This window comes from Talpa europaea (genome assembly GCF_964194135.1).
Source record: "Talpa europaea genome assembly, chromosome: 7".
NCBI lineage: Eukaryota > Metazoa > Chordata > Mammalia > Eulipotyphla > Talpidae > Talpa > Talpa europaea.
The window spans coordinates 1,514,077-1,534,604 of record NC_140074.1 but is presented as its reverse complement, the minus strand read 5'-3'; the positions used below and the strand labels follow the sequence as shown (position 1 = coordinate 1,534,604).

The 20,528-nt window shown below is 67.6% G+C and overlaps 1 protein-coding gene across 1 annotated transcript; it reads left to right on the top strand.

Annotated features, from left to right (window-relative positions):
* ADAMTSL2 (ADAMTS like 2) lies at window positions 1-20,064 on the top strand (the record flags this gene model as incomplete). The annotated part of the gene is made up of 18 exons (XM_084236284.1): window positions 1-94; window positions 468-687; window positions 1,346-1,421; window positions 2,515-2,617; window positions 2,941-3,086; window positions 3,184-3,307; window positions 3,706-3,786; window positions 5,592-5,767; window positions 8,257-8,599; window positions 9,760-10,132; window positions 12,847-12,944; window positions 14,148-14,274; window positions 14,927-15,140; window positions 15,242-15,397; window positions 15,857-16,027; window positions 16,690-16,866; window positions 19,200-19,344; window positions 19,919-20,064. The coding sequence occupies 18 exons, from the start codon at window positions 1-3 to the stop codon at window positions 20,035-20,037; spliced, it is 2,943 nt and encodes a 980-aa protein (XP_084092410.1). The 3' UTR covers window positions 20,038-20,064.
* Between the last annotated feature and the right edge of the window lie 464 nt (window positions 20,065-20,528).

Below are 20,528 nucleotides of genomic sequence, written 5' to 3'. Positions count from 1 at the left end.
ATGGACGGCAGATGGTGGCCTTCAGGCTGGGCCTGGCTCCAGCTGGCAATGGCACTTGCGGCTGGGACTGTGGTGTCCAGTGTGGCCATGGTGAGTGGGAGCGAGTCCCTCCTCAGGTGGACCGGGTGGCAGGCGTGCAGGCACAGGCCGGAGCCTCCCCTTCCGGGGCCCTGTCCCTCGGGGCCGGCCAGCCCCTTGCTGGCTCAGTGGGTCCGGGCAGAAGGTCCAGGCCCCGGGTGCTTTCCTCGCGCAGCTGGGCGTGGAGATGGGGCGTGTGTCTTGCGGAACCTGGGCCTGGCCCGAGGCTGCTGAGGAGGGACAAAGTAGATGGTTAGGACTCAGGATCCTGCCCAACCTCCAGAATGTTCCAGATCTCGGGATCAGGGACGACGACTGAGGCCCACAGCTTCCTGGGAGTTCCCTCTGAGACCACCCCAGGGATCCGAGCCCGGGTTGCTGTGGTGCAGCCGGTGACCCGCCAGGGGCTGTGGTCCTGTCCGGGCGCGGGGCTGCGGGCAGTTTAACCGTCTGTGGTCTCACCCAGGACTACGGCCCGACCTCCAACAGCCTGGAGGGGGGTGCAGATGCCACCGCCTACTGGTGGGGGGAGTGGACCAAGTGGACGGCGTGCTCCCGGAGCTGCGGGGCCGGCGTGACGTCCCAGGAGCGGCACTGCCTGCAGCAGAGGTGGCCAGCCCGGCCGGGGGGCGGGCGCTGGGGTGGGGGTGGGCAGCAGGGGCAGCAGCCGTGGGCAGGGTCTCAGGCTGGGAGGAGCCGTCTGTGTGAGGTGGCACCGTCAGGCCGGGACTCCAGGGGGCCCGAGAAGGATGTCTGAGGGGCCGCGTGCTGCAGGGTCTCGGGGCGTTCTCCCGTTTCACTGCCCAGGGGGAGGGGTCTCACCTGGACCTGGGTTGAGGGGCTCGGGGAGCAGTGGTGCTCACCACTGGGCAGACCTGGCTGGCTTCCCAGCTCTGTGACCTGGGGCGGGTCCCTCACCTCTCTGAGCTCCAGTTTTCTCCTCTGTGTCCTGGAGGTCACGCTGGCGTCCGCCTGACTTCTCTGAGGACAGGCGAGACTCCGCGTGTCTGCATTTGGCATAGGCCAGACACGCGGCCACGCTGCCATCTTGGTTCTGAGCACGCGGCCCCAGCACCAGGCCTGGCACGCAGGCACCCCAGACACCAGCCTCTGGGAAGGACGAGAACACCCCCAAACCACAGGCACCTGGGAGCCAGGCGGGCTGGCGGGGCGAGGAGCAGGAGCCCCCGTCAGAGGAAGCAGGGGTGTCTGGCCGTCCAGGCAGGCGCGGGGCTGGGCCTGGGCTTAGAACCCCATCTACCCCCAGGAGAACGTCGGTCACGGGCGCTGGGAACAGGACCTGCACCGGCACGTCTAAGAGGTACCAGCTGTGCAGTGTGCAGGTGAGGCCACGGGGCGGTGACGACAGCCGCCCCACCCCACGCAGCTCTCAGGGCTACGAAGGGGCGGGAGGGCCCTGCTTGGGGTTGCCCTTCTGCCTTCAAGTCCAATGCGGTGGCTCCCACGTGCTCCCACGTGCTCCGGCGCGTGCTGGGGAGGACTCCCTTTAGCTGGCAGAGCCGGAGGGGCAGCCTCAGGGTGGGGGTCTCTGGTTGCAGCCCCCTTGCAACTGGGAAGCCAGCAATCAGGCCCCCATCTCCACCTGTGAGACTGTCACCCACACCCAGGGCCACGCCGGTGAGCTAGCCCCTGTGCTCCAGGCCCCGTGCTCCAGCCCCCCGTGCTCCAGCCCCCCGTGCTCCAGCCCCCCGTGCTTCAGCCCCAGTGCTCCAGCCCCCCATGCTCCAGCCCCTGTGCTTTAGTTCCAGTGCTTGAGCCCCCATATTCCAGCCCCATGCTCCCGCCCCGTTGCTTCAGCCACTGTGGCTTCTCCACAAGCGGGGTGCTGGCTCTCCGTGGCCAGGTGGGGGCAGGAGGCGTCCCCACTGACTTGGCCTCCAAGCAGCCCTCAGTGGGGCCGAAGTTGGTCTGAGCCTGAATCTTGGGGTGTGGGATAGGGATCCAGGCAGCTGTTTGGGGTCTCCCTTGTGTCCCTGTGTCCATGTGGGGTTCAGGGGCTCGGGACTGAAGGGAGGGGAGGGGCTGCACCTCTGTCGGCCTCATCAGCCGGCTGTCCTCCTCAGCACTGTGTTCTGGGGGGCGGCCCCATGTGGGCTTCCAGCCCTGGTGGCCTGGCAGGCCCTGCCCCTGCCTGAGGAGTCCTGCCCTATGAAGCTGTGGCCACTGCCCATCACACGCGGGCGGCTCCGCGGGGGACAGAGGCAGGAGAGGGTCCCCCGAGAGCGCGGGGCCAGCAGTCGCACAGCGGGGTGTGACTGCCCCGCCGGGCTCCTTCCTTCCAGAGAGGAGGGGGATCTTGAGAATGAGAGGGCCCTGGGCCTGCGTCCTGGCTGCAGCCACTTCCTGCTCAGCCGGACAAACACGCCTTTGTCAGCCGCGCCTCCTCAGCCGCCTCCCGTCTCCCTCCCCCCCTAGGAGTGTCCGGCGGACGGGAGGAGCTTCCGCGAGGAGCAGTGCGTCTCCTTCAACTCCCACATGTACAACGGGCGCACACACCAGTGGAAGCCCCTGTACCCCGGTACCCGCCCCGGCCACCTGGCAGGCAGAGCCGCTGCCCTGGAGGGGTCACCTCCCGGGGACTATGGGAGGCCCATGGCAGGTGGGGGGGTGGAGGCCCCGAGGCCGGTCAGCCGGAGGGTCACTGTGGTTCAGGCTCTCTGGGGTAGTGCTGGGGCCCCGGGGAGCCCCCAGCAGAGGGGGAGTGGCCGAGCTGGTGCCCCAGGCCCCGGCATCTGGGTCCATTCCTACCACTGAGACCCGGGCCAGCCTCCTCAGCCCTAGCCCCGGCCCCAGCCCCGGCCCCCAAGTGCGGGGGCCCAGCCTGAGACCTGTCGCCCGCAGACGACTACGTGCACATCTCCAGCAAGCCCTGCGACCTGCACTGCACCACGCTGGACGGCCAGCGGCAGCTCATGGTGCCCGCCCGCGACGGCACGTCCTGCAAGCTCGCCGACCTGCGGGGGGTTTGCGTGTCTGGCAAATGTGAGGTTGTGAAACACTGCAGCCCCCGCGCCCGGCCCCGCGCCGCCCGCCCCCCAGGCGCGGCCAGGCGCCTCCAGCAGCCCCGTCCGCTCCTTCCTGCAGCCCATCGGCTGTGACGGGGTGCTCTTCTCCACCCACACGCTGGACAAGTGCGGCGTCTGCCAGGGCGACGGGAGCAGCTGCACCCACGTGACGGGCAACTTCCGCAAGGGCAATGCCCACCTAGGTAAGAGCGCCCGCCGCGTCGGGGTGCCCGTGGGGCCTGGAGCCCTGGCAGGTCCGGAGCAGGAGCCAGTGGGGAAGCTGAGGCTGGGGTGCGGGGCTTACTGCAGGCACCCAGGGCTCCCCCAAAGAGCAGGAGCCAAGTTGGTCGCGTCTGCGGCTGCAGGGTCCCAGGGCCCTCGGGAAGGGCCGGGGCAGGGCCCGGCAGAGCCACCCCCAGGCTGGGTGGACAAGGAGGCCAGAACCCGGGAGAAATGCCTGGGCTTGGGCGGCGGGTCAGCCTTGGAGCCGCTTGGGCTGGACCCCGGTGTCGGGCGGGGCTGCCTTGGACGGCACCCCGGTGACCACCATCCAGACCCACCTCCCAGCGGAGCCCTGCGGCTCACTATCGTCTGACGCCAGGTTACTCCCTGGTGACCCACATCCCGGCCGGTGCCCGCGACATCCAGATCGTGGAGCGGAAGAAGTCGGCTGATGTCCTGGGTGCGTATTTGGGGCGCCCCGTGGGTGGGGAAGGCCCTGACCCTCGATGCCTTCCTGGGGAGAAGCTGGGGCCCAGAGGCCTATACCCCGCATGTGTGGAGCACCCCCTGGAGATGCTAGAGGAGGGACCCTGGAGCCCGAGGCGTGAGTGGGACTCAGCAGGTGGGGCCAGAGGAAGTGGGCAAGAAGCTGGGCCTGGGGCTCTCCGGCCACGTTCTCACCTCCACACGGCCTGGCGGGAAGCTGGGCCTTGGCTGGGCTACCAGCTCAAGGACTCTGGGGCTGCTGGCGCAGAGCCTGGGGGTGAGGCCCAAGCCGAGACATTTTCTGGAAGGTCTCTCTGAGGACCCTCTTGGAGTGTTGCCTCCCCAGGCGGCAGCCTGAGGCCCTTCTGGCTGAGGTGGGCAGGTGCCGACACCTCTGCCTGCACGGGCCTGCCCTGGATGGCCGGCAGGGGTCCAGGTGGGGATGCTTGTCTGACCCCCGCCACTCAGGGTGGCTGCACACAAGCCAGGGCGGGAGGAACCTCCTTGGTTGGGGGACACTTGTTAGGTGGGGGCTTTGCCGAAGGCCTTCGAGCGAGACCCGTGTGTCCCCCCGTCCTTCTGCCCGGCCTCGCACCCAGGGGCTGCTCCAGCCCTGCCGGGCCGGGTGCTCTGTGGCTCACCGAGCGCGGGCCGGCCAGGAAATGCCGTGTTCCCAGAGCTGGCTGCAGAGCCCTCGTTCTCGAAACAGACGTGTGGAAATAGCAGGGGTCTCGGAGCGCTGGGAAAGCCGCAGGAAGAAGGGCACTGCTGTCGGGAAGCAGGCCTTGGCTGGGCCTTAGCCCGTGCGTGGCCCTGGACGCTGGGTCGAGTGGTCGCCGCACCCCACCTGCCCTCTGGGCCACTCAGGCCTCTGGGCATGGAGGGCAATTTTGCTGTGGACAAGCAAGGCTCGCTGCGTCTGCCGACTCTGAACAAGCCGCTGCCTCCTCTGTGGCACCTCGGAGGCTGGACACTCTGGAAAATGCGCTGGGGGTGGGGGGCCACTGCCTTGCACCCATTCCCCGGGGCTGCAAGGGTCACCGCTCACCCGCGCAGCTCTCCTGCCGGCTGCCCCCATGATGGCAGCAGCTCCGGGCAGATGTCCAGCCTCTGGGCTGGCAGGGGTGGCCACTGGGGCTGCACACCCTCCACTCCTGTCTGGGCATCCTCAGCCTCCACTCGGGCCCTGGGATGGGGCCATTTTTCCAAAAGACTCAGTGTCCACCTGCACCTGGCCTCCAGGAGACGGCCACGGAGGATGTGCCTGGCCATGGGGAGTGTGGTGGATGGGACATGTAGCCGGTAGTTGTCCCAGCATGGCCGTGGGCGCCCTGGGCCTGCTGGAGCATGGCTCGGGAAGGCCTCAGGGGTTCTCAGGGCAGCCGTTGGGGTGCCGGGGTGTCCTGGAAAGGCACGGAAGCCCCCCCCATCATCCAGTGGGAGAGCTGGGGTGGTGGCCAGCCCAGGCTGGACTCCCTGTCTGACCTGGCCGACCCTCTGTGTGCCTCCCCCAGGCACTGACCCAGGTCTAGCCCCTGCTCATGGCTGCAACCCTTCTGCCCCTCAGAGGTGGCAAGTCACAGGGCCGTGGGCCTGGGCGGCTACCAGTGGACGAGGCCTCCCTGTTTATTCTGCACCGATAGGAAACCGCGTCTCTTTGGCCTGTGCCGGCCAGGGCTGCATGCTGGACACCGCGTGTCCTGCTCCCCGCGCACAGTTTTCTGCCTTCGGGGTCCTGGCCTCCCCGGCCAGGCTCACCGACCAGCTTTGCATTCCCAGCTCTCGCCGACGAAGCTGGCTTCTACTTCTTCAACGGCAACTTCAAGGTGGACAGCCCCAAGAACTTCAACATCGCCGGCACCGTGGTCAAGTACCGGCGGCCCATGGACGTGTACGAGACGGGCATCGAGTACATCGTGGCCCAGGGGCCCACCAACCAGGGCCTGAACGTCATGGTGGGTGTGTGGCGGCTCGGGCTGCGGGCGGCACCGGGCAGGGGCTTCCAGGGGCACCGCTGGGCGGGGCATGCACACGGCCTGGCTCCACCGGCGGCCGGCCTTGCTCACTGGCGCCCGCTCGTTTCTGGAGTCACCCGTTCACTCCCTCACGTTTTGCTTCCTGTGGGGACTCTCCTACCTGCTCGATTCTCCGTTTACCCAGCCCCCACCGGCGCGGCCACCCACCTCCCTCCCCCGTCTCAGTTCCTTAGCAGCGCCCCTGTGGGCTGGGCATAGCGGGAGGCTGTGCTGACCCCACCCCGGGGAGAGAGGCCAGGAGGAGGGCGGGCAGGGGTGCAGCCTGCTGTCCTGCCGCACTGGGGGCTACGCCTCCTCTGGACTCCCTGCCCCCCAGGGGCGCTGCTGCTCCCAGTGCTGGGGACTGGGCAGTGCTGTACCCCTCCCCCGGGGTTGCTCACGGTGGGGGTGCATGGCTCACGGTGGGGGTGCATGGAGTGTTCTCGGGGGTGGCAGAGGCTAGCCTGGGGACTAGCTTTCCAGGCACTTTTATGCCAGTGGCCAGAGAGGAGGCCATCGCAGTGGGGGCCCCAGCTCCGGGGACACGGAAGGAACTTGTCAGCTACCCAGGCGATGCCATCATGGGCAGTTCTGGGGCTCTACGCGTCACTGCAGGTGACAGACCAGGTAGCAAGGCCAGGCGGCAGCTGCCCTTGCAGGCCACCTGTCTGCTCGGGACCCTCCAAGCAGCCCCTGGTGTGGGCCCGTGGGAGGTCGTGCTCCCAGCTATGGGGCCTGCTGGGCTGATGTTCTTCTTCACGACGTGGGTGGGAGGCCTCAGATGTCCTTCGTTTTCAAGGGCATGTCCTGGCCTGCCTTGGGCGCTGCCTGGGTCCACAGGGGTGGTCCCCACCCTCAGAACACAGGTGCAGGCCAAGGCTGCTGGCCGCGCCTCCTCCTCTGCTCTGCTCAGCCCGGGCACCAGCAGAGGCCAGGCCACCCCAGAGGCTGCCCAGGCCAAGGCTGGCCAGCACTGGCATCTGGGGGCAGTGCGACCGGCCAGCCCTGTGACCCAGGACAGTCAGGCTCACTCATCCGGGGTTCTGGCCACTGTGACTTTCTGTGCCCCCACCAGGGGCCCTCCTGAGGTCCCCTCCACCTGCTGCCACAGCCGGCATGCAGCTCACGTCACCCTCCTGGGTAGGTCTTGCTTTATAGTGTCCAGGCTGTTGAATTTAATGGGGGTGCGCTGGGACCCCTGCACTTTAGGTCTTGAAGGGCAGCACACTTCCTTTTGCCCCTGGGGTGTCTTGGTTTGGTTTACCCCTTGGGTGGGGGCGGGGTTGCCACAGGCTCCAGGGAGCCCCTGTCCGGTTGGCGTGGACCACGGGCAGGCCCAGGGTCTGCCAGCTCCCAGTTAAACATCGAGGGGATCCCGGGCATTCTGGGAGCTGGGCCGGGCCAGGGTGTGATTGTCACCCGCAGGTGCTCCCAGCAACAGGGCAATGAGAGATTTGACAATGCTGGCCCCAGCCCCAGGGCCTGTCCCTCCCCAGGAGCGTCAGCCAGTGCCCCGCTGTGGGCGCTTCCAGGAGGAACGGGGTGGGGGTGGGGCAAGCAGTCCCATGTGCTCTTGTTCTGGATCCTTCTTCCTGGGCCTGGAGGTTCTGCATTCAGTGCATTCTGGGTCTGAAGGTGGCACAGGAGCTCCACAGGGGTTGGGGTGTCAGGGGGCAGCCCCTGCTTCCCGGTCACCTCCCTGCCCACGTCTGAGGGTCTGTGCGGCAGGCCGAGGACCTTTTCTGGCCTGGCTTCTCGCCCCCTGGGGCCCTTTGTTCTCTCAGAACTTCAGAGGTCTCTGTGGGCCAGACCCGGCCACCGGCCACTGTTGCCCTTGGTGCTATCACTCCTGGCACCCCCTTTCTGGGATTGTAGAGAAGCAGCTCTGCGACAGCTTCTTGTGCCTCCAGCCCGGCTGAGGGGACACCCCTCCACCCCCTCAGGGATCCGGGTGCTCGGGTCGTTCATGCCTCCTCCAGGACGCTGGTCCTCTGCGGGGCCTCTCCCTCCTGATAAGCGGCACTTCCACCCTTGTGGCAGCCCCGTGAGCCCTGCATCCGCACTGCTGGGGAGATGCAGGGGCCCCCCGCCTGCTGCCGGGAGTGTCAGCAGAGGCCTTGGCCCTCGGGAGCCTGGGCCCGGCACTCCCCCTCTTCAGCTGGCAGGGGGAGGGCAGGTGCATGCGGGGGGAGGGGGGGGTGCCTGCCTTACCTGGATTCCAGGCACGTGGAGTGATACAGCACAGGCTGGCTCTGTTACCTCTAGAACGTTCTCTATATGCCGTGCACCCTCACCGCCTGCACTCCCTCCTCCTCGTGCAGCCGGGGGTGGGTGTGGTGGGGAGGGCTGGCCGCTGTCCCCAGGGCCATGGCCTCCTGGGCGGCGGGGAGGGCTGGGCGGAAAGAGTGGCCCACGCCTCTCCCCCGCAGGTGTGGAACCAGAACGGCAAGAGCCCCTCCATCACCTTCGAGTACACGCTGCTGCAGCCGCCGCACGCCCGCCACACCCCGCCCGTCTACTACGGCTTCTCGCAGCCGGCCTCTGAGAGCGCAGAGAGCCAGGAGCTGGCCGGGCCGGCGCTGGCCGGCCTCCTGCACCGCAACGCCTCCCTCTATGGCCAGGCCTCCTCCGAGCGGCTGGGCCTGGACAACCGGCTGCTGGGCCTCCCAAGCCCGGAGCTGGGCCGGAGCAAGGGCCAGGAGACCAACGAGCTCTGTGAGCAGGCTGGCGGCCGGGCCTGCCAGGGGACCCCCAGGGGCGAGGGCTTCCCAGGTAACGGTGGGCTCTGGGGGGCGCGGGGGACTGAGGGACCCTGGTGCTTCAGCCCGAGGCTACAGAGAGGGTCCCAAGAGGGGCCACCCAGGCCAGGCTGGTGGGGTGGGCACGTGCGGCCCTCGGGCTTCCACGAGCGAGACCTGTTCTCCCGCCCGGCGGGTGGGGGCGGAGGCTCGCCCGAGTCACACGGTCCCCGGGGGGGACTAACCAGACAGGCTGACCCCAAGCCAGAGCCTTGCTCATTCGGGACAGATAGACAGATGGACAGACAGCTTGACAAGGTGTGGCGGGAGCCCTGGAAGAGAATGCCAGACAGCCAGGGGCCTGGGGGGACCCCGAGTTCTCAGAGGGGTGACCCCTGACCTGAGAGCTCGTAACAAGTGAGGATTAACTGGAGGAGGGTGGAGGAGCTGGGGTGAGGGTGAAGAAGACCAGGAGGGAAAGCAAGGCCGCCCGGAGGTGTGATTGAAGATGGGGTGGGTGGGGCCCAAGGGCCCCTGCTCCCCACGGTTGGTCTAGAACATCACAGCAGCTGAGGGGCAGAGGGTGGAGTGTCTTGGGGGTGGTCCCCTCACTGACCTGGGCAAGCTTCCGAGAACCCGGCATCATCAGTAGAAAATACCTGGAGGTTTATCAGTGTCCTGGGCCCCGGAACCAGTGGTCACAGCTGAGGGGCAGACGCGGCAGCTCTGAGGCCAGGCGCCCGGAGCCGAGGGCTCGGCAGGGCCCGGTCCCTCTGGAGACTCCAAGGGAGGGTCCTTCATGCCTCTTTCAGTTTCTGGAGCCCCCCGGGCTTGCGGTTGCATCCCTGAGCCTCTGCCCTGTCCTCACATGGCCTCTCCGCTGCCTGTGTCTGTGTCCTCTTCTTACTCGGACACCAGCCCTGAATGTGGGCTCCCTAAACCCAGAATGGCCTTGTCCCACGATCCTTAACTAAGGAAGACTTCTCGTTCTGAGGTTCTGGGCACACGTGAATTTTGGGGGACCCTATCCAGCCCGCTGCAGGCAAGCAGGCTGCCCTCTGCCTGCCCTTGGTGACCGGGGCCAGATCCTGCCCTTCCGTTGGGCAGAAACCTGCTTCAGCTCCCAGCTTCCTGCCTGCAGCCGGCCCTCCCCGAGGGGAGCACTGGAGGTTGAGTGCCCTGTCTCCCCTGTAGACAGCAACGCCACTGGGACGGCTCTCGAGGGGCACAAGGATGACCAAGAGGCCGACGCCCGTTTCGCCTCCCAGGAGCTCCTCTCCGCCAACGCCATCTCCGGCCCGCTGCGGGCTGCCGGCTCCAACGCCAGGGAGCTCCCCCTCAACGAGACCGTCAATAGCATCTTTGCGCAGGGCGCCCTGAGGAGCCCCCCGGCCGAGAGCCTCTACGTGGACTACGAGGACAGCGAGGGAGCCGGTGCCTACCTGCTCAACGGGTCCTACCTGGAGCTGAGCAGTGACCGAGCCGCCAACGCCTCCTCCGAGGCGCCCTTCCCCAACGCCAGCACCAGCCTGCCCACCTCGGCCGGGAACAGGACTTACAAGGCCAGGTACGGGGGCTTTGGGGGCGGGGTCCAGCTCAGAGAGGCCTCACTATGGGGGAGTGTCTTGCTGGGCAGAGCAAGGTCTCCAGAACCTTCTATGGCAGCTCTTCCGCAGAAGCTGCTGGGCTGTCTGCTCAGCCGGCCCAGGGCCCAGAGGCTTGTGAGGAGAGGGGCCTTGGGGGTTGGGGGTACCCAGAGGTTAGAAGGGGATGCCAGGCTTTGCCTTGGGGTGCAGAGTGTCAGTCTGTGGCAGAGGGTGGGGGCTCAGAATCAAGTCTTGCCTCGTGAGGAGCCCGTTCCTGGCGGCTCCATGCCCCAGGCTGACCCGGAGGACTCCATGAGCCCTGTGGCGTGAGGAGTCCGTAAAGAGCAAGGGTGTGTGCTGCATCCGCCCTCAGGGGTACAGGGGCGTGGGGGGACGCTTCCGGGACCTGGCCTGGGCAGAGCATGCCCCGGCAGTGCAGGCTGGCTCTCTGTGGCCAGGGACCCCTGGACAGGCTCATCGGTGACCGCTGCTAGTCTGGCTAAAGGCAGGGAACACAGCGGCCGTGAGGTGCAGTGCAAGGTAGAGGCCGGTCACGGCCCCAAATCTGCCCCACGCGACTTGACACGACGCCGAGCCTCCTAGGCCTCAGTTTCCCCTTTCAAGTGAGGGGCTTGTCAGCACAGGCTCCCAGGCTCCCAGGGCACATGCTTCTGGGTCCTTTCCTGTCCATCCCCACAGCGTCCAGTGGCGCCGGCCCCGCGGCAGTCAGCACTGGGCGACCACACAGAAAGTGCCGGTGGTGAGATGGGGCGGCTGCCTCAAGGACCCGCTAAGCAGGACCAGAGATGGTGGGAGAGAGGCCGGGAGGGCTGGACGCGCCGGTATCACGCATTGTCCAAATACAGGAAGTCCTGTCTGCTGGGGGGAGGTGGGGGGCGGCCCGAAAGGAAAGCTTATTTTCCTCTTCTCAGAATAGCCTCCGACAATCCGGGGAGGGCCGGGCCCAGACACAGGCGTGGGGGCTGGCGTCTGGGGCTCAGGGGCGCCCTCTCTCCAGCCGGAGGGAGGCAGAGCCACGCGGGCGGCTGGGGCTTTCACAGACACGCAGCCAGGCCCTGCCTGGGACGCGCAGGCCCGCAGCTCCGGCCGGGGCAGGGCGGACCAGGAGCCTCTGGGCCTGGCCTGGCTGTCGGGGCGAGGGGAGGGGGCAGGCGCCGGAGGGCAGGGGCCTGTTATTTCCTGGGTGTTTTTCTCCTGGTGCTGCTGCCCGGACAGAACCGTCAGGCAGATACACCGGGACAGACAGACGCGGGCCTGACAATAGCCGCCTCTGCGGGGCCGGCGTGGGGGTGGGGGCGCCACCAGGCCGTGTGGGCAGCCCCTCCAGAAATACCTTTTGTGTTTCAAATCCGCAGGGTTATTTTGAACCTGGGCTCTCTGGAGTCAGGATGAGTCAGGCTGCCTGCTGGCGGGGCTGTAATTAGATGGGGTCGGGTCTCTGCATCTCTTTGTTCTTGGCGAGAATGTCAAGTTGCTGAAGGGAGGGTGGGGTCCCTGAAGTGGGGTTCTCCACCTCCTGGTTGCTTCCTCCCAGGAGGCCTTGCTCAGGGGAGCTGGGTCTTCTCCCAGATTCCCAGGGGTCCTTTTGAAGCTTCCTCTCAAGGAGGAAGTAGGGGAGACTTTCCCTTTATTCTTCATCCCTTGCCAGGGCGGAGCGGGTTCCTGTTGTCCCAGGGTGGGGGGTCCCAGCGGCTCGGCATAGACTGAAGCGGGGCCCAGGCCTCGGGTCCCGCCCTCCTGGCCTTCTCTGCCGCCTCAGTAAATCTTAGTAGCTTATTTTCTGGTCCTCAGACCGACGTGCCTCTAGGGCAACGTGCAGGCAAGGGGAGATGCCGGGACCCCGCTCCCCCACCCGTGAAACCACAGGCGCGCCGTCGAACATCAGTGCCGGCTGAGCCCAGCCTCAGGCTCCTGCACACCTGGGCAGGGCCCAGACCATTCAGAGCGTGGGTCCGGCAGCCTCACATATGCCGCCCCCCAAGAAAGGGACCTGTCCGAGGGGCTAGTGCAGCCCGTTGCAGCCTGTGTCCGGGGAAACGGGGTGGGAAAGACTCATTGTTGGCCGGGCTCCCCACCGCGGCCCCTACCCCGGCTCTCGGGTCACTGGGAGTGTGGGCTGGACTCCACCTCCCGGCCTCTCGGCGCAGGGGCCCTGAGCTCTGTGCCCTGTGCCTCCTGCCCTGCTTGTGGCAAAGGCACCGCACGCTGGACACAGAGGTGGCGCCGCCACACCATCTGGTTCAGAGAAACCAGAAGTCCTGATCACCCTTGGCTTCGCTGCTGAGCTCCGGCCGTGAGCCAGAGCCGGGCCTGGCCTGCCTTTCCTGGCGCCGCCACAGAGCCCAGAGGGTGTCAGAAGGGGCGTGGCCGCTCCCCGTGGGCAGCTGAGCGTTCTCTGGCTTGATTGTTGAGGTCCAGGGGCTGGCGACCCCACTGAGTCGGAGCCCAGCTCAGGGATTCTGAGTGCAGAGCGCAGAGCGCAGAGCGCAGAGCACAGACCCCGGGCCAGGCCGGCGTGGAAGCGCCTGTTCCGTCCTACCAGAGCTGCCCTCCCTGCACCCAGCACTGAGCGGGCTGCTCTAGACAGCAGGGCTCACAGGCTCAGGGCAGGCCCCGGCCAGCGCCGGGCGAGAGCGCCCTGGTTCTCATCCCTGTCTGCTTGACCTGATTTCAGGACCAGGCCCAAGGCGCGCAAGCAGGGCGTGAGCCCGGCGGACATGTACCGGTGGAAGCTGTCGTCCCACGAGCCCTGCAGCGCCACCTGCACCACAGGTAAGGCCCGCTGCCGGCATACTGAGCCCCTCCTGGTGCTGGCTGGGCTGGGCCCCCACTCCTTGGGGCCCCACCCCCACCCCCAGCCAGTCTTCCCTGAAGAAACCTTGGAGCAGTAGAATGCAGGCGAAGGGGTCTAGACTTAGCTCAGGGGTCTCTGCAGTGATTTCAAGTGGTTCCCCAGACCCCTCAGGACACGGGGTGCCGTGGACTGGAGCCCCCCACGTGCTGGGCTCCCTGCCCCCTTGCGCTGAGAGGAGGCACAGACCCCGTCTCAGTCTCCAGGAAGTTCCCTCCCGGGATGGGGCAGCTGCATTCTGGGCATTCACAGCCCCCAGCCGGGGAGGGGCGAGGCCTGAGCTGACTCTCCATGGGGACCTGCGGACTTCCCTCCCCGACAGGGACTAGGCGCTTGCGGGGCCCCCAAGTGCACCCTGGGGCTGGCGTCTCTGAGGCCGGGGCCTCCCGTGCCACCTCTGCCAGGTCACCCCAAGTCCTCCGCAGGGGCCTCCACGGCCTAGCCGGTTTTGTGGGCCAGCTTGGCGCCAGGCTCAAGGGTGGGCCGGAGAAGCAGAGGTGGGGATGGGGCTGAGGAGTGAACAGCAGCAGGTGAAGGCCGGGCCTTCGCACACTGTGCCCCTGGTGGGATCAGAGCGCCCTGGGGAGCTAAGGACGGCACACATGCAAATGGTTAGAGAAAGCTCACGAAGGAGTCTGACGGGACTGGGGCGTGGCACAGGGGGGTGGCAGGGGGCGCGGATCTAACACTGCATCGGGAGAGGCTGCATTTCTCACCCATATCCACACACCCACCTAGCGCCCAGCCCCTGTCACCCACCCCTCCCTCCCTCATCATCCACCCCCCACAGACAGGTGGCAGTTGAACGAACATGAGGGACCCCTGACTTTCCCCCGGTGCCTCTGTCAGGGCCAATCTGGGTTTATTTAAAGCCCAAGGTTTGCGACATGAACTGGGTCCCCAACCTCGCTGGGTTGAATAGGGGTGCAGGTACAAAGAGAAGAGGCCGGGCTTTGGGGTGTGGACAGGAAGGTAGTTCAGATCCATAGGCTGACCGCAAGCGCAGCTCTGCAAGTGACCCCCACTCACCAGCCCAGGGGAATCAGGCGACCAGGGGCATGGCCCGTCTGCCGGTCTCCAGGGCACGCTGCGGCCACGACACTCACGGCCCTTCCCTTGTCCAGGGGTCATGTCAACCTACGCCATGTGTGTCCGCTACGACGGCATCGAGGTGGACGACAGCTACTGCGACGCCCTGACCCGTCCCGAGCCGGTCCAGGAGTTCTGTGCTGGGAGGGAGTGCCAGCCCAGGTACCTGCTCCCAGGGTCTTGGACGGCGCCCGCAGGGCTTGGCTTTGCCTCCCGGGGAGCTGGGCGAGCACTGTGCTTCCGCAGCCCTTCCCCAGACGGCTGGGGCCCTGGGCCTCAAGGTCCCCAGCCAGAACCTTGGAACGTTGCCCTGTGCCGCATGGCGAAGCAGGAACTTGGATGCCAAAAGAGTTCTTCCTGGGTGCTGGGAAGTCCCATCCCACTAGCCCTCCAGTGCTCCCGTCCCCCCACAGAGGGTCAGAGATAGGCCCTCCGCGTGTCCTCTTTCCATCATGGCTGCAGCTGGGCAGGGTCCCCAGATGGACCTGGGTGCTGCCTCCCAAGGTCGGCAGGAGCAGCTCTCCCAGGGGTCCCAGCTAGTCCCAGGGCTCTGCTCCATCTGGGGCTCTGCTCCATCTGGGGGTGTCTCCATCTGGGCCTCAGGATGAAGAAGGGACATGTGGGCAAGGGTCTGGGGCCGAGAGCTGCTGGAGACGTGTGGCTCAGGCACCACCGGGCATGGGTGTCGCCCCCCACCCCCGAGCTCTCCCTAGCGAGCTGGGGTGTCTGGGTGGCAGCCTCTGCCATGCTCAGCTGGCGGTTGGGGGGGCTGCACCTGCGGGGTCGCTGAGGGCGCACCTCCCCTCCGAGGCAGGTGGGAGACCAGCAGCTGGAGCGAGTGCTCGCGCACCTGCGGGGAGGGCTACCAGGTGCGCATCGTGCGCTGCTGGAAGATGCTGTCGCCCGGCCTGGACAGCTCCGTGTACAGCGACCTGTGCGAGGCGGCCGAGGCCGTGCGGCCTGAGGAGCGCAAGACGTGCCGGAGCCCGGCCTGCGGGCCCCAGTGGGAGATGTCTGAGTGGTCCGAGGTGCGGGGCCCCCGGGCGGGGCCGCTGGAGTGGGGTCCCCGGGGCGGGGTCCCTGGGGCCTGGGGGCCGCCTGGGCCCGCTGACTCCGCTTTCTCGGGCAGTGCCCGGCCAAGTGCGGGGAGCACAGTGTGGTGACCAGGGACATCCGCTGCTCGGAGGACGAGAAGCTGTGTGACCCCAACACCAGGCCCGTGGGGCAGAAGGACTGCACGGGCCCCCCCTGTGATCGCCAGTGGACAGTCTCCGACTGGGGGCCGGTGAGGCGGGCCCACATGCTTTGGGGGGGCTGGAGCTTTGCCTTGCTGTGTCTCAGTTTCCCCATTTCCTGGAATGAAGAGGGGGCAGAACGCCCAGCCGGCCCCAGTAGCCTCCCAGCGGTTATGTGGACGCAAGGCCCTTACCCCAAATAAGCGGCGGCGTCCCCGTCCCTGTGACTGCTCTGCCTCCCGTGTCCCCCTGTCTGTCTCGTTGGAGACACGTCGCGGGGCCCCGTGGGGGCGGGGTGCATGTGTAGCCTCAGTGGGTGCTTCAGGTGTGTGTGTTTGACACCTACTCACACGGAATCTCTGTAATTGGAGCAGAAAGTGTTATTTTAAAAGCGGTTGCCAAGGTGACTTCTCCCCCACGCCGCCAGGAGCCGGTCCCCCTCCTGGGCGTGACGTCGGGGGCCCTGGGAAGGGCTCCACTCTCACCCAGTGTCCCCCCCCCCCCCGCAGTGCAGCGGGAGCTGCGGGCAGGGCCGCGTGATCAGACACGTGTACTGCAAGGCCAGCGACGGACGGGTGGTGCCGGAGTCACAGTGCCAGATGGAGACCAAGCCCCTTGCCATCCACCCCTGCGGCGACCGGAACTGCCCGGCCCACTGGCTGGCCCAGGACTGGGAGCGGGTGAGTAACCCGGCCAGGCCGGCCCCTCTGTCCCAGGGAGCCCGGCTGAGAACCAGGCGCCAGGACGGCAGGCGGGCCACCCAGGCAGGCGGGACGGGTGACCGCGCACAGTTCCCGGACAGCGACCGTGAAAGGTCAGAAAAGTAGGGAGTCCCTTAGGTCTCCCCAAGTAGAAATGAGCAGCCGCTCAAGGATGCTTCAGGGCTAGCGCCCCCACGGCGTGAACCCCATTTCCTGGACCCAGGTCCTTCCTGGCTTTGGCCGGGGTCCTGCGCCCCCCATGGCTCTGATCGCCGATGTGTCCCCTGCCCCCCCCCCCCCCCCCCCGTCACCAGCTTGTCGTCCAGACCGTGGCCCTCAGCCGGTGGCCCCAGCCGGACCACCACTCGCCTGAGACACCTGGGCAGACGGATTTTGTTTCAAAACAGCGGGTTTTCTGTTAAGTAGCTCTGCATCACATCTCTTAGGGTCCAAATGATTAGGGACCAAACAATTCTCAGGCTGTTGACCCACCTGTGCACCCAGCCCTGTGCCTGGCCTCTGACCCCTGTGCCTGGCCTCTGACCCCTGCCCCTGGCCCCTGGCCTGGGCCTCTGACCCCTGGCCTCAGCCCCTGGCCCCTGGCCTCGGCCTCTTACCACCCGCTGCCCCGCTGCCCTCAGTGTAACACCACCTGCGGCCGAGGGGTCAAGAAGCGGCTGGTCCTGTGCATGGAGCTGGCCAATGGGAAGCCGCAGATGCGCAGCGGCCCCGAGTGCGGGCTGGCCAAGAAGCCCCCCGAGGAGAGCACGTGCTTTGAGAGACCCTGCTTCAAGTGGTACACCAGCCCGTGGTCTGAGGTGAGCGGAGATTGGCCCCCGGGGCTGCCTCGGCCAGGCCTGTTTGCCCCCACCCCGCGCCCGGTGCCTCATGTCCCCCTCAGCTTCCCTCAGGACCTTCCACCCCAACTTCCAGCGGAGTCAGTTGGCAGCAGAGCCACCTCCTCCAGGAAGCCTTTTCGGATCTCACCCCAGGACCACAGGGTTCCTCCTGGGCCATTCGGGCCCAGGCACTCTGGCCTCGCATCATAACCTTTCAGTTGCACATTTCACAGCAAGTGGGCTGCTGACCCCAGGTGGGCAACTGGGACACGTGGGGCCCACACAGACTGGGCCCCACCCCGGGAGCCAGGGCCAAGGTGGTGGCCGGGGCAAAGGTGGCAGAAGGCAGCGTGGAGCCAGAGGCAGGGCGGCGACGCCTGAGCCGGCTGCCCTCGTGGCTCTGCAGGTTCCTGGGCCTCAGGCTGCCAGCCCCCCTCCATGGCCGGGGGCAGGACCCTGACTGGGGCTCTCCAGGGGGTCTCCTCTCCCAACAGCCCTGGGCGAGGGGGTCTCCATCCTGTTTGGAGGGGGAAAAACCGAAGTTCAGAGGGGTGCCCCACCTGCGGGGGTTCTGCAGGTTGGGGGGCGGCAGCTGGCACTGGAATCCGCCAAGGGAAGGGAGCCCTGGCTCAGGTCGCCCCAGTTAGGGCCCATCCCCCCAAGCGTGTGGAGCTCTCTGGCTGCCGCCTGCGGGGAGTGCCCTGATTCTCAGATGGGCGTCGGGGGGCAGACCCCCTCTCTGCACTGCTACTTACCTCTCTGCCCTTCCTGCGGAGGCCTGGGGGACCCCACGGTCCCTGGGGCTTTCTTTTGGCCTCGAGGCCATCAGTCTGGACAAGCCTTTTATTGGCTTGTTTCACTGCCATGTCTCCGTGTGCCCCTCCCCTCCCCACTCAGCGAGGCCATCGCCAGGAGCAAGTGGGGAGCCCCAGGGCCTTGGCCCCCAGGCAGGGGTGGGGGTGCGAGCAGGGGCCCCGGGGCAGTGCAGCCAGGGCCAAGCTGCAAGACACCAGGGTGAGGCTTCGCCACGAGGCGGCTGTGGGGGTGGCCGAAGCCCCAGACCTGAGCGCGCTCTGAGAGCCTGAGAGGTGGGGCCGTCCGGGGGCTCCACGGTGCCGCCTGCTCGGAGTGTGTGGCCAGGACCTCAGCCCCTTGTGGCCAGAGTTCTAGTAGGGAGACTTGGGGGGCCCCCTTGGACCTCGTACTCCCTATAGCACCAGGTCGGTCCAGGAGCTGGAACTCTTGTTCCCTGTTCACTCATTCACTTGTTCATTTTGCCCCCTGGCGGGAGAAGCGTCTCAGGTGCGCGGGGGTCCCTTGGGAGGAGGTGTGGACAGAGCCAGGGCCCAAAGGATGAACGGGGTCCAGGAGGTGGCTGTGGAGGCCAAGGCAGGCTGGGAGCAAACACCCCATCCTGGAGTGGCCTGCTGCGGGGAGGGGAGGGCTGCGGGGGGCTGAACCCTGAGCTTCGGGAGCACACTGAGGGGGGGCCAGCGGGTACAGGTGCCAAGCTGGGTGCTTAGTCCAGCGGGAGGAGAGCTGTGAAGATGGGGAGGACCCCAAAGGGACAGCTTGGGAGCTTTGGGGGGCACCCCATTGCCCTGATGACAGTGGGGGGCGAGGGGGGCACTGGGGCTGGCCAGGAGCCGCTCTCTCTAGGGGTCATCCTGTGTCCCAGCGTCACGCCGGCCTCTGGTTGCCTCTAGATTGAGCCTGGCCCCCATGGCCCCCACCCCACCCCTGCCGAAGCGCTCTTGGTCTCCTGCGCCTCCAAAGCAACACTGGGCAGCGGGCCAGGCTGGGGCTCCCCCCACCCCCTCGGGGACGCGGGCCCCAGACATGCCTGGGTGATGCAGGGTCACCCACATCGGGGGGAGCGGGAGGGAGCCGCCGCCTGCAGGGCCTTGGCAGGAGGACAGAGGGGGAACTGGGGTCAGCAGATGTCCCTGGTGCGCAGGGAGCTGGCTGGGGTTTTCCAGGGGAACATCTGGCCGGGGCGCTGTGGGGGGAGGCGGCTCCGGGCAGCGCCTTCAACTGGCCCGCAGCAAACAGTGCCACAGGAGGGGCGCCAGCTCCGCCTCGGCCGCAGGTCCCGAGTCTTCCGCATGCCGGGACAAGCCTCCTCAGAGGGGCGAGGGCGGAGGGGCTGCCCTTCACTGCACAGATGGGGAAACTGAGGCAGAGCCTTTGGGCATGCTGGCCAGGCTCCCTTGGGCCCCGCCCCCCTGTCTCGTGTCCTCCACACTCAGCAGCCCGGGGGGGTGGGAGTGTCCTGCCCCGCCCATCGGCCGGGCGTTGGCTGTCCCCTCCAGTGCACCAAGACCTGCGGGGCGGGCGTGCGGATGCGGGACGTGAAGTGCTACCAGGGCACGGACATCGTGCGCGGCTGCGACCCGCTGGTCAGGCCAGTGGGCAGACAGGCCTGCGACCTGCAGCCCTGCCCCACGGAGCCCCCAGGTGAGGGCGGGCGCTGGCGCGGGGGCGAGGCCGTGGGGAGGAACGCGTCCCTTTCAGAGCGGGGAGTGGCCAGCCGGGGGGCAGCTGCGAGGGAGCGGCCAGCTGGGCTTGGGGTCCCAGCAGCCGGGCGGGGCTCTGGACTGTGCAAAGAGCAGCCTCCTCTGAAGATGGGCGCACCCTGGGGCGGGGCCGGGCCGATGACTCAGCAGGCGGGGTGGCCAGGGCTCCGCAGGGGCCCCAGGGGTGGCCGGTGATCTCTGGTTTGGACCCCTTGAGTGGGGGGTGGCCAGCTGGCAGCCTTCTGAGATGTTCCGGCCCCGGAGGGTGAGAGCAGAGGCCCCCGGGCACCACCCCGCCCAAGTATAGTGGCTTGAGGGGGTCGGTGGCTCCCCTGGGAGGGACGGGGCAGGAAAGGTGCAGAGACTGGAACATGAGCACCCGCCTCTGGCAGTGGATGTGGAAGCGCCCCCTGTCCCGGGCAGCCGGGGTTGGGGGGTGGGGTCCCGTCTGCGGGGTTTCTGCCACTGGCCCCTCCTGATGCCCTTCTCCATGCCCTGCTGTGCCCATTCCGCAGACGACAGCTGCCAGGACCAGCCAGGCACCAACTGCGCCTTGGCCATCAAGGTGAACCTCTGCGGCCACTGGTACTACAGCAAAGCTTGCTGCCGCTCCTGCAGGCCCCCGCACTCCTAGCGGGCAGCCCGCCGAGAGGCGCCGCCCCACGGCCTCGCTGACAGCCTGCCGGGCCGGGCCGAGAAGACGCCTGCACCGCTCTCCAGGGCACACGGCCCCAGCACCTGCCGCGCCCCCCCACAGAGCTGCCCGCCTCGGGACGCTGTCCTCAGCCAGAGGACGCGTGTTTGTGGCCCCCACGCCCGCCAAGGGACCGGGAGGTCCAGTGCTCCAGGCCTTGGGGCTCGGAGAAGGAAGGCGGAGCCAGGCGGACCCGGTCACCGCCCGGGCGCGCCCTGCCGCACTGCCCCGGCCTGCGCGGGCGCAGAGGGACCCACGCACTTTACCGGGAAGGGCGCTCCTTGCGCCTCGGACACAGCGCGCCTTGGTGTTTGTCAATAAAGGGGTCGTATTTATGGCGCATGGGGGCTCCACGTGGCTCTGGCGGGGGTGGGCGCCCACAGGGCGTCCGGGTTCCTGGAAGGCGGTGCCTGCCTCTCGGTTCCGCCCCC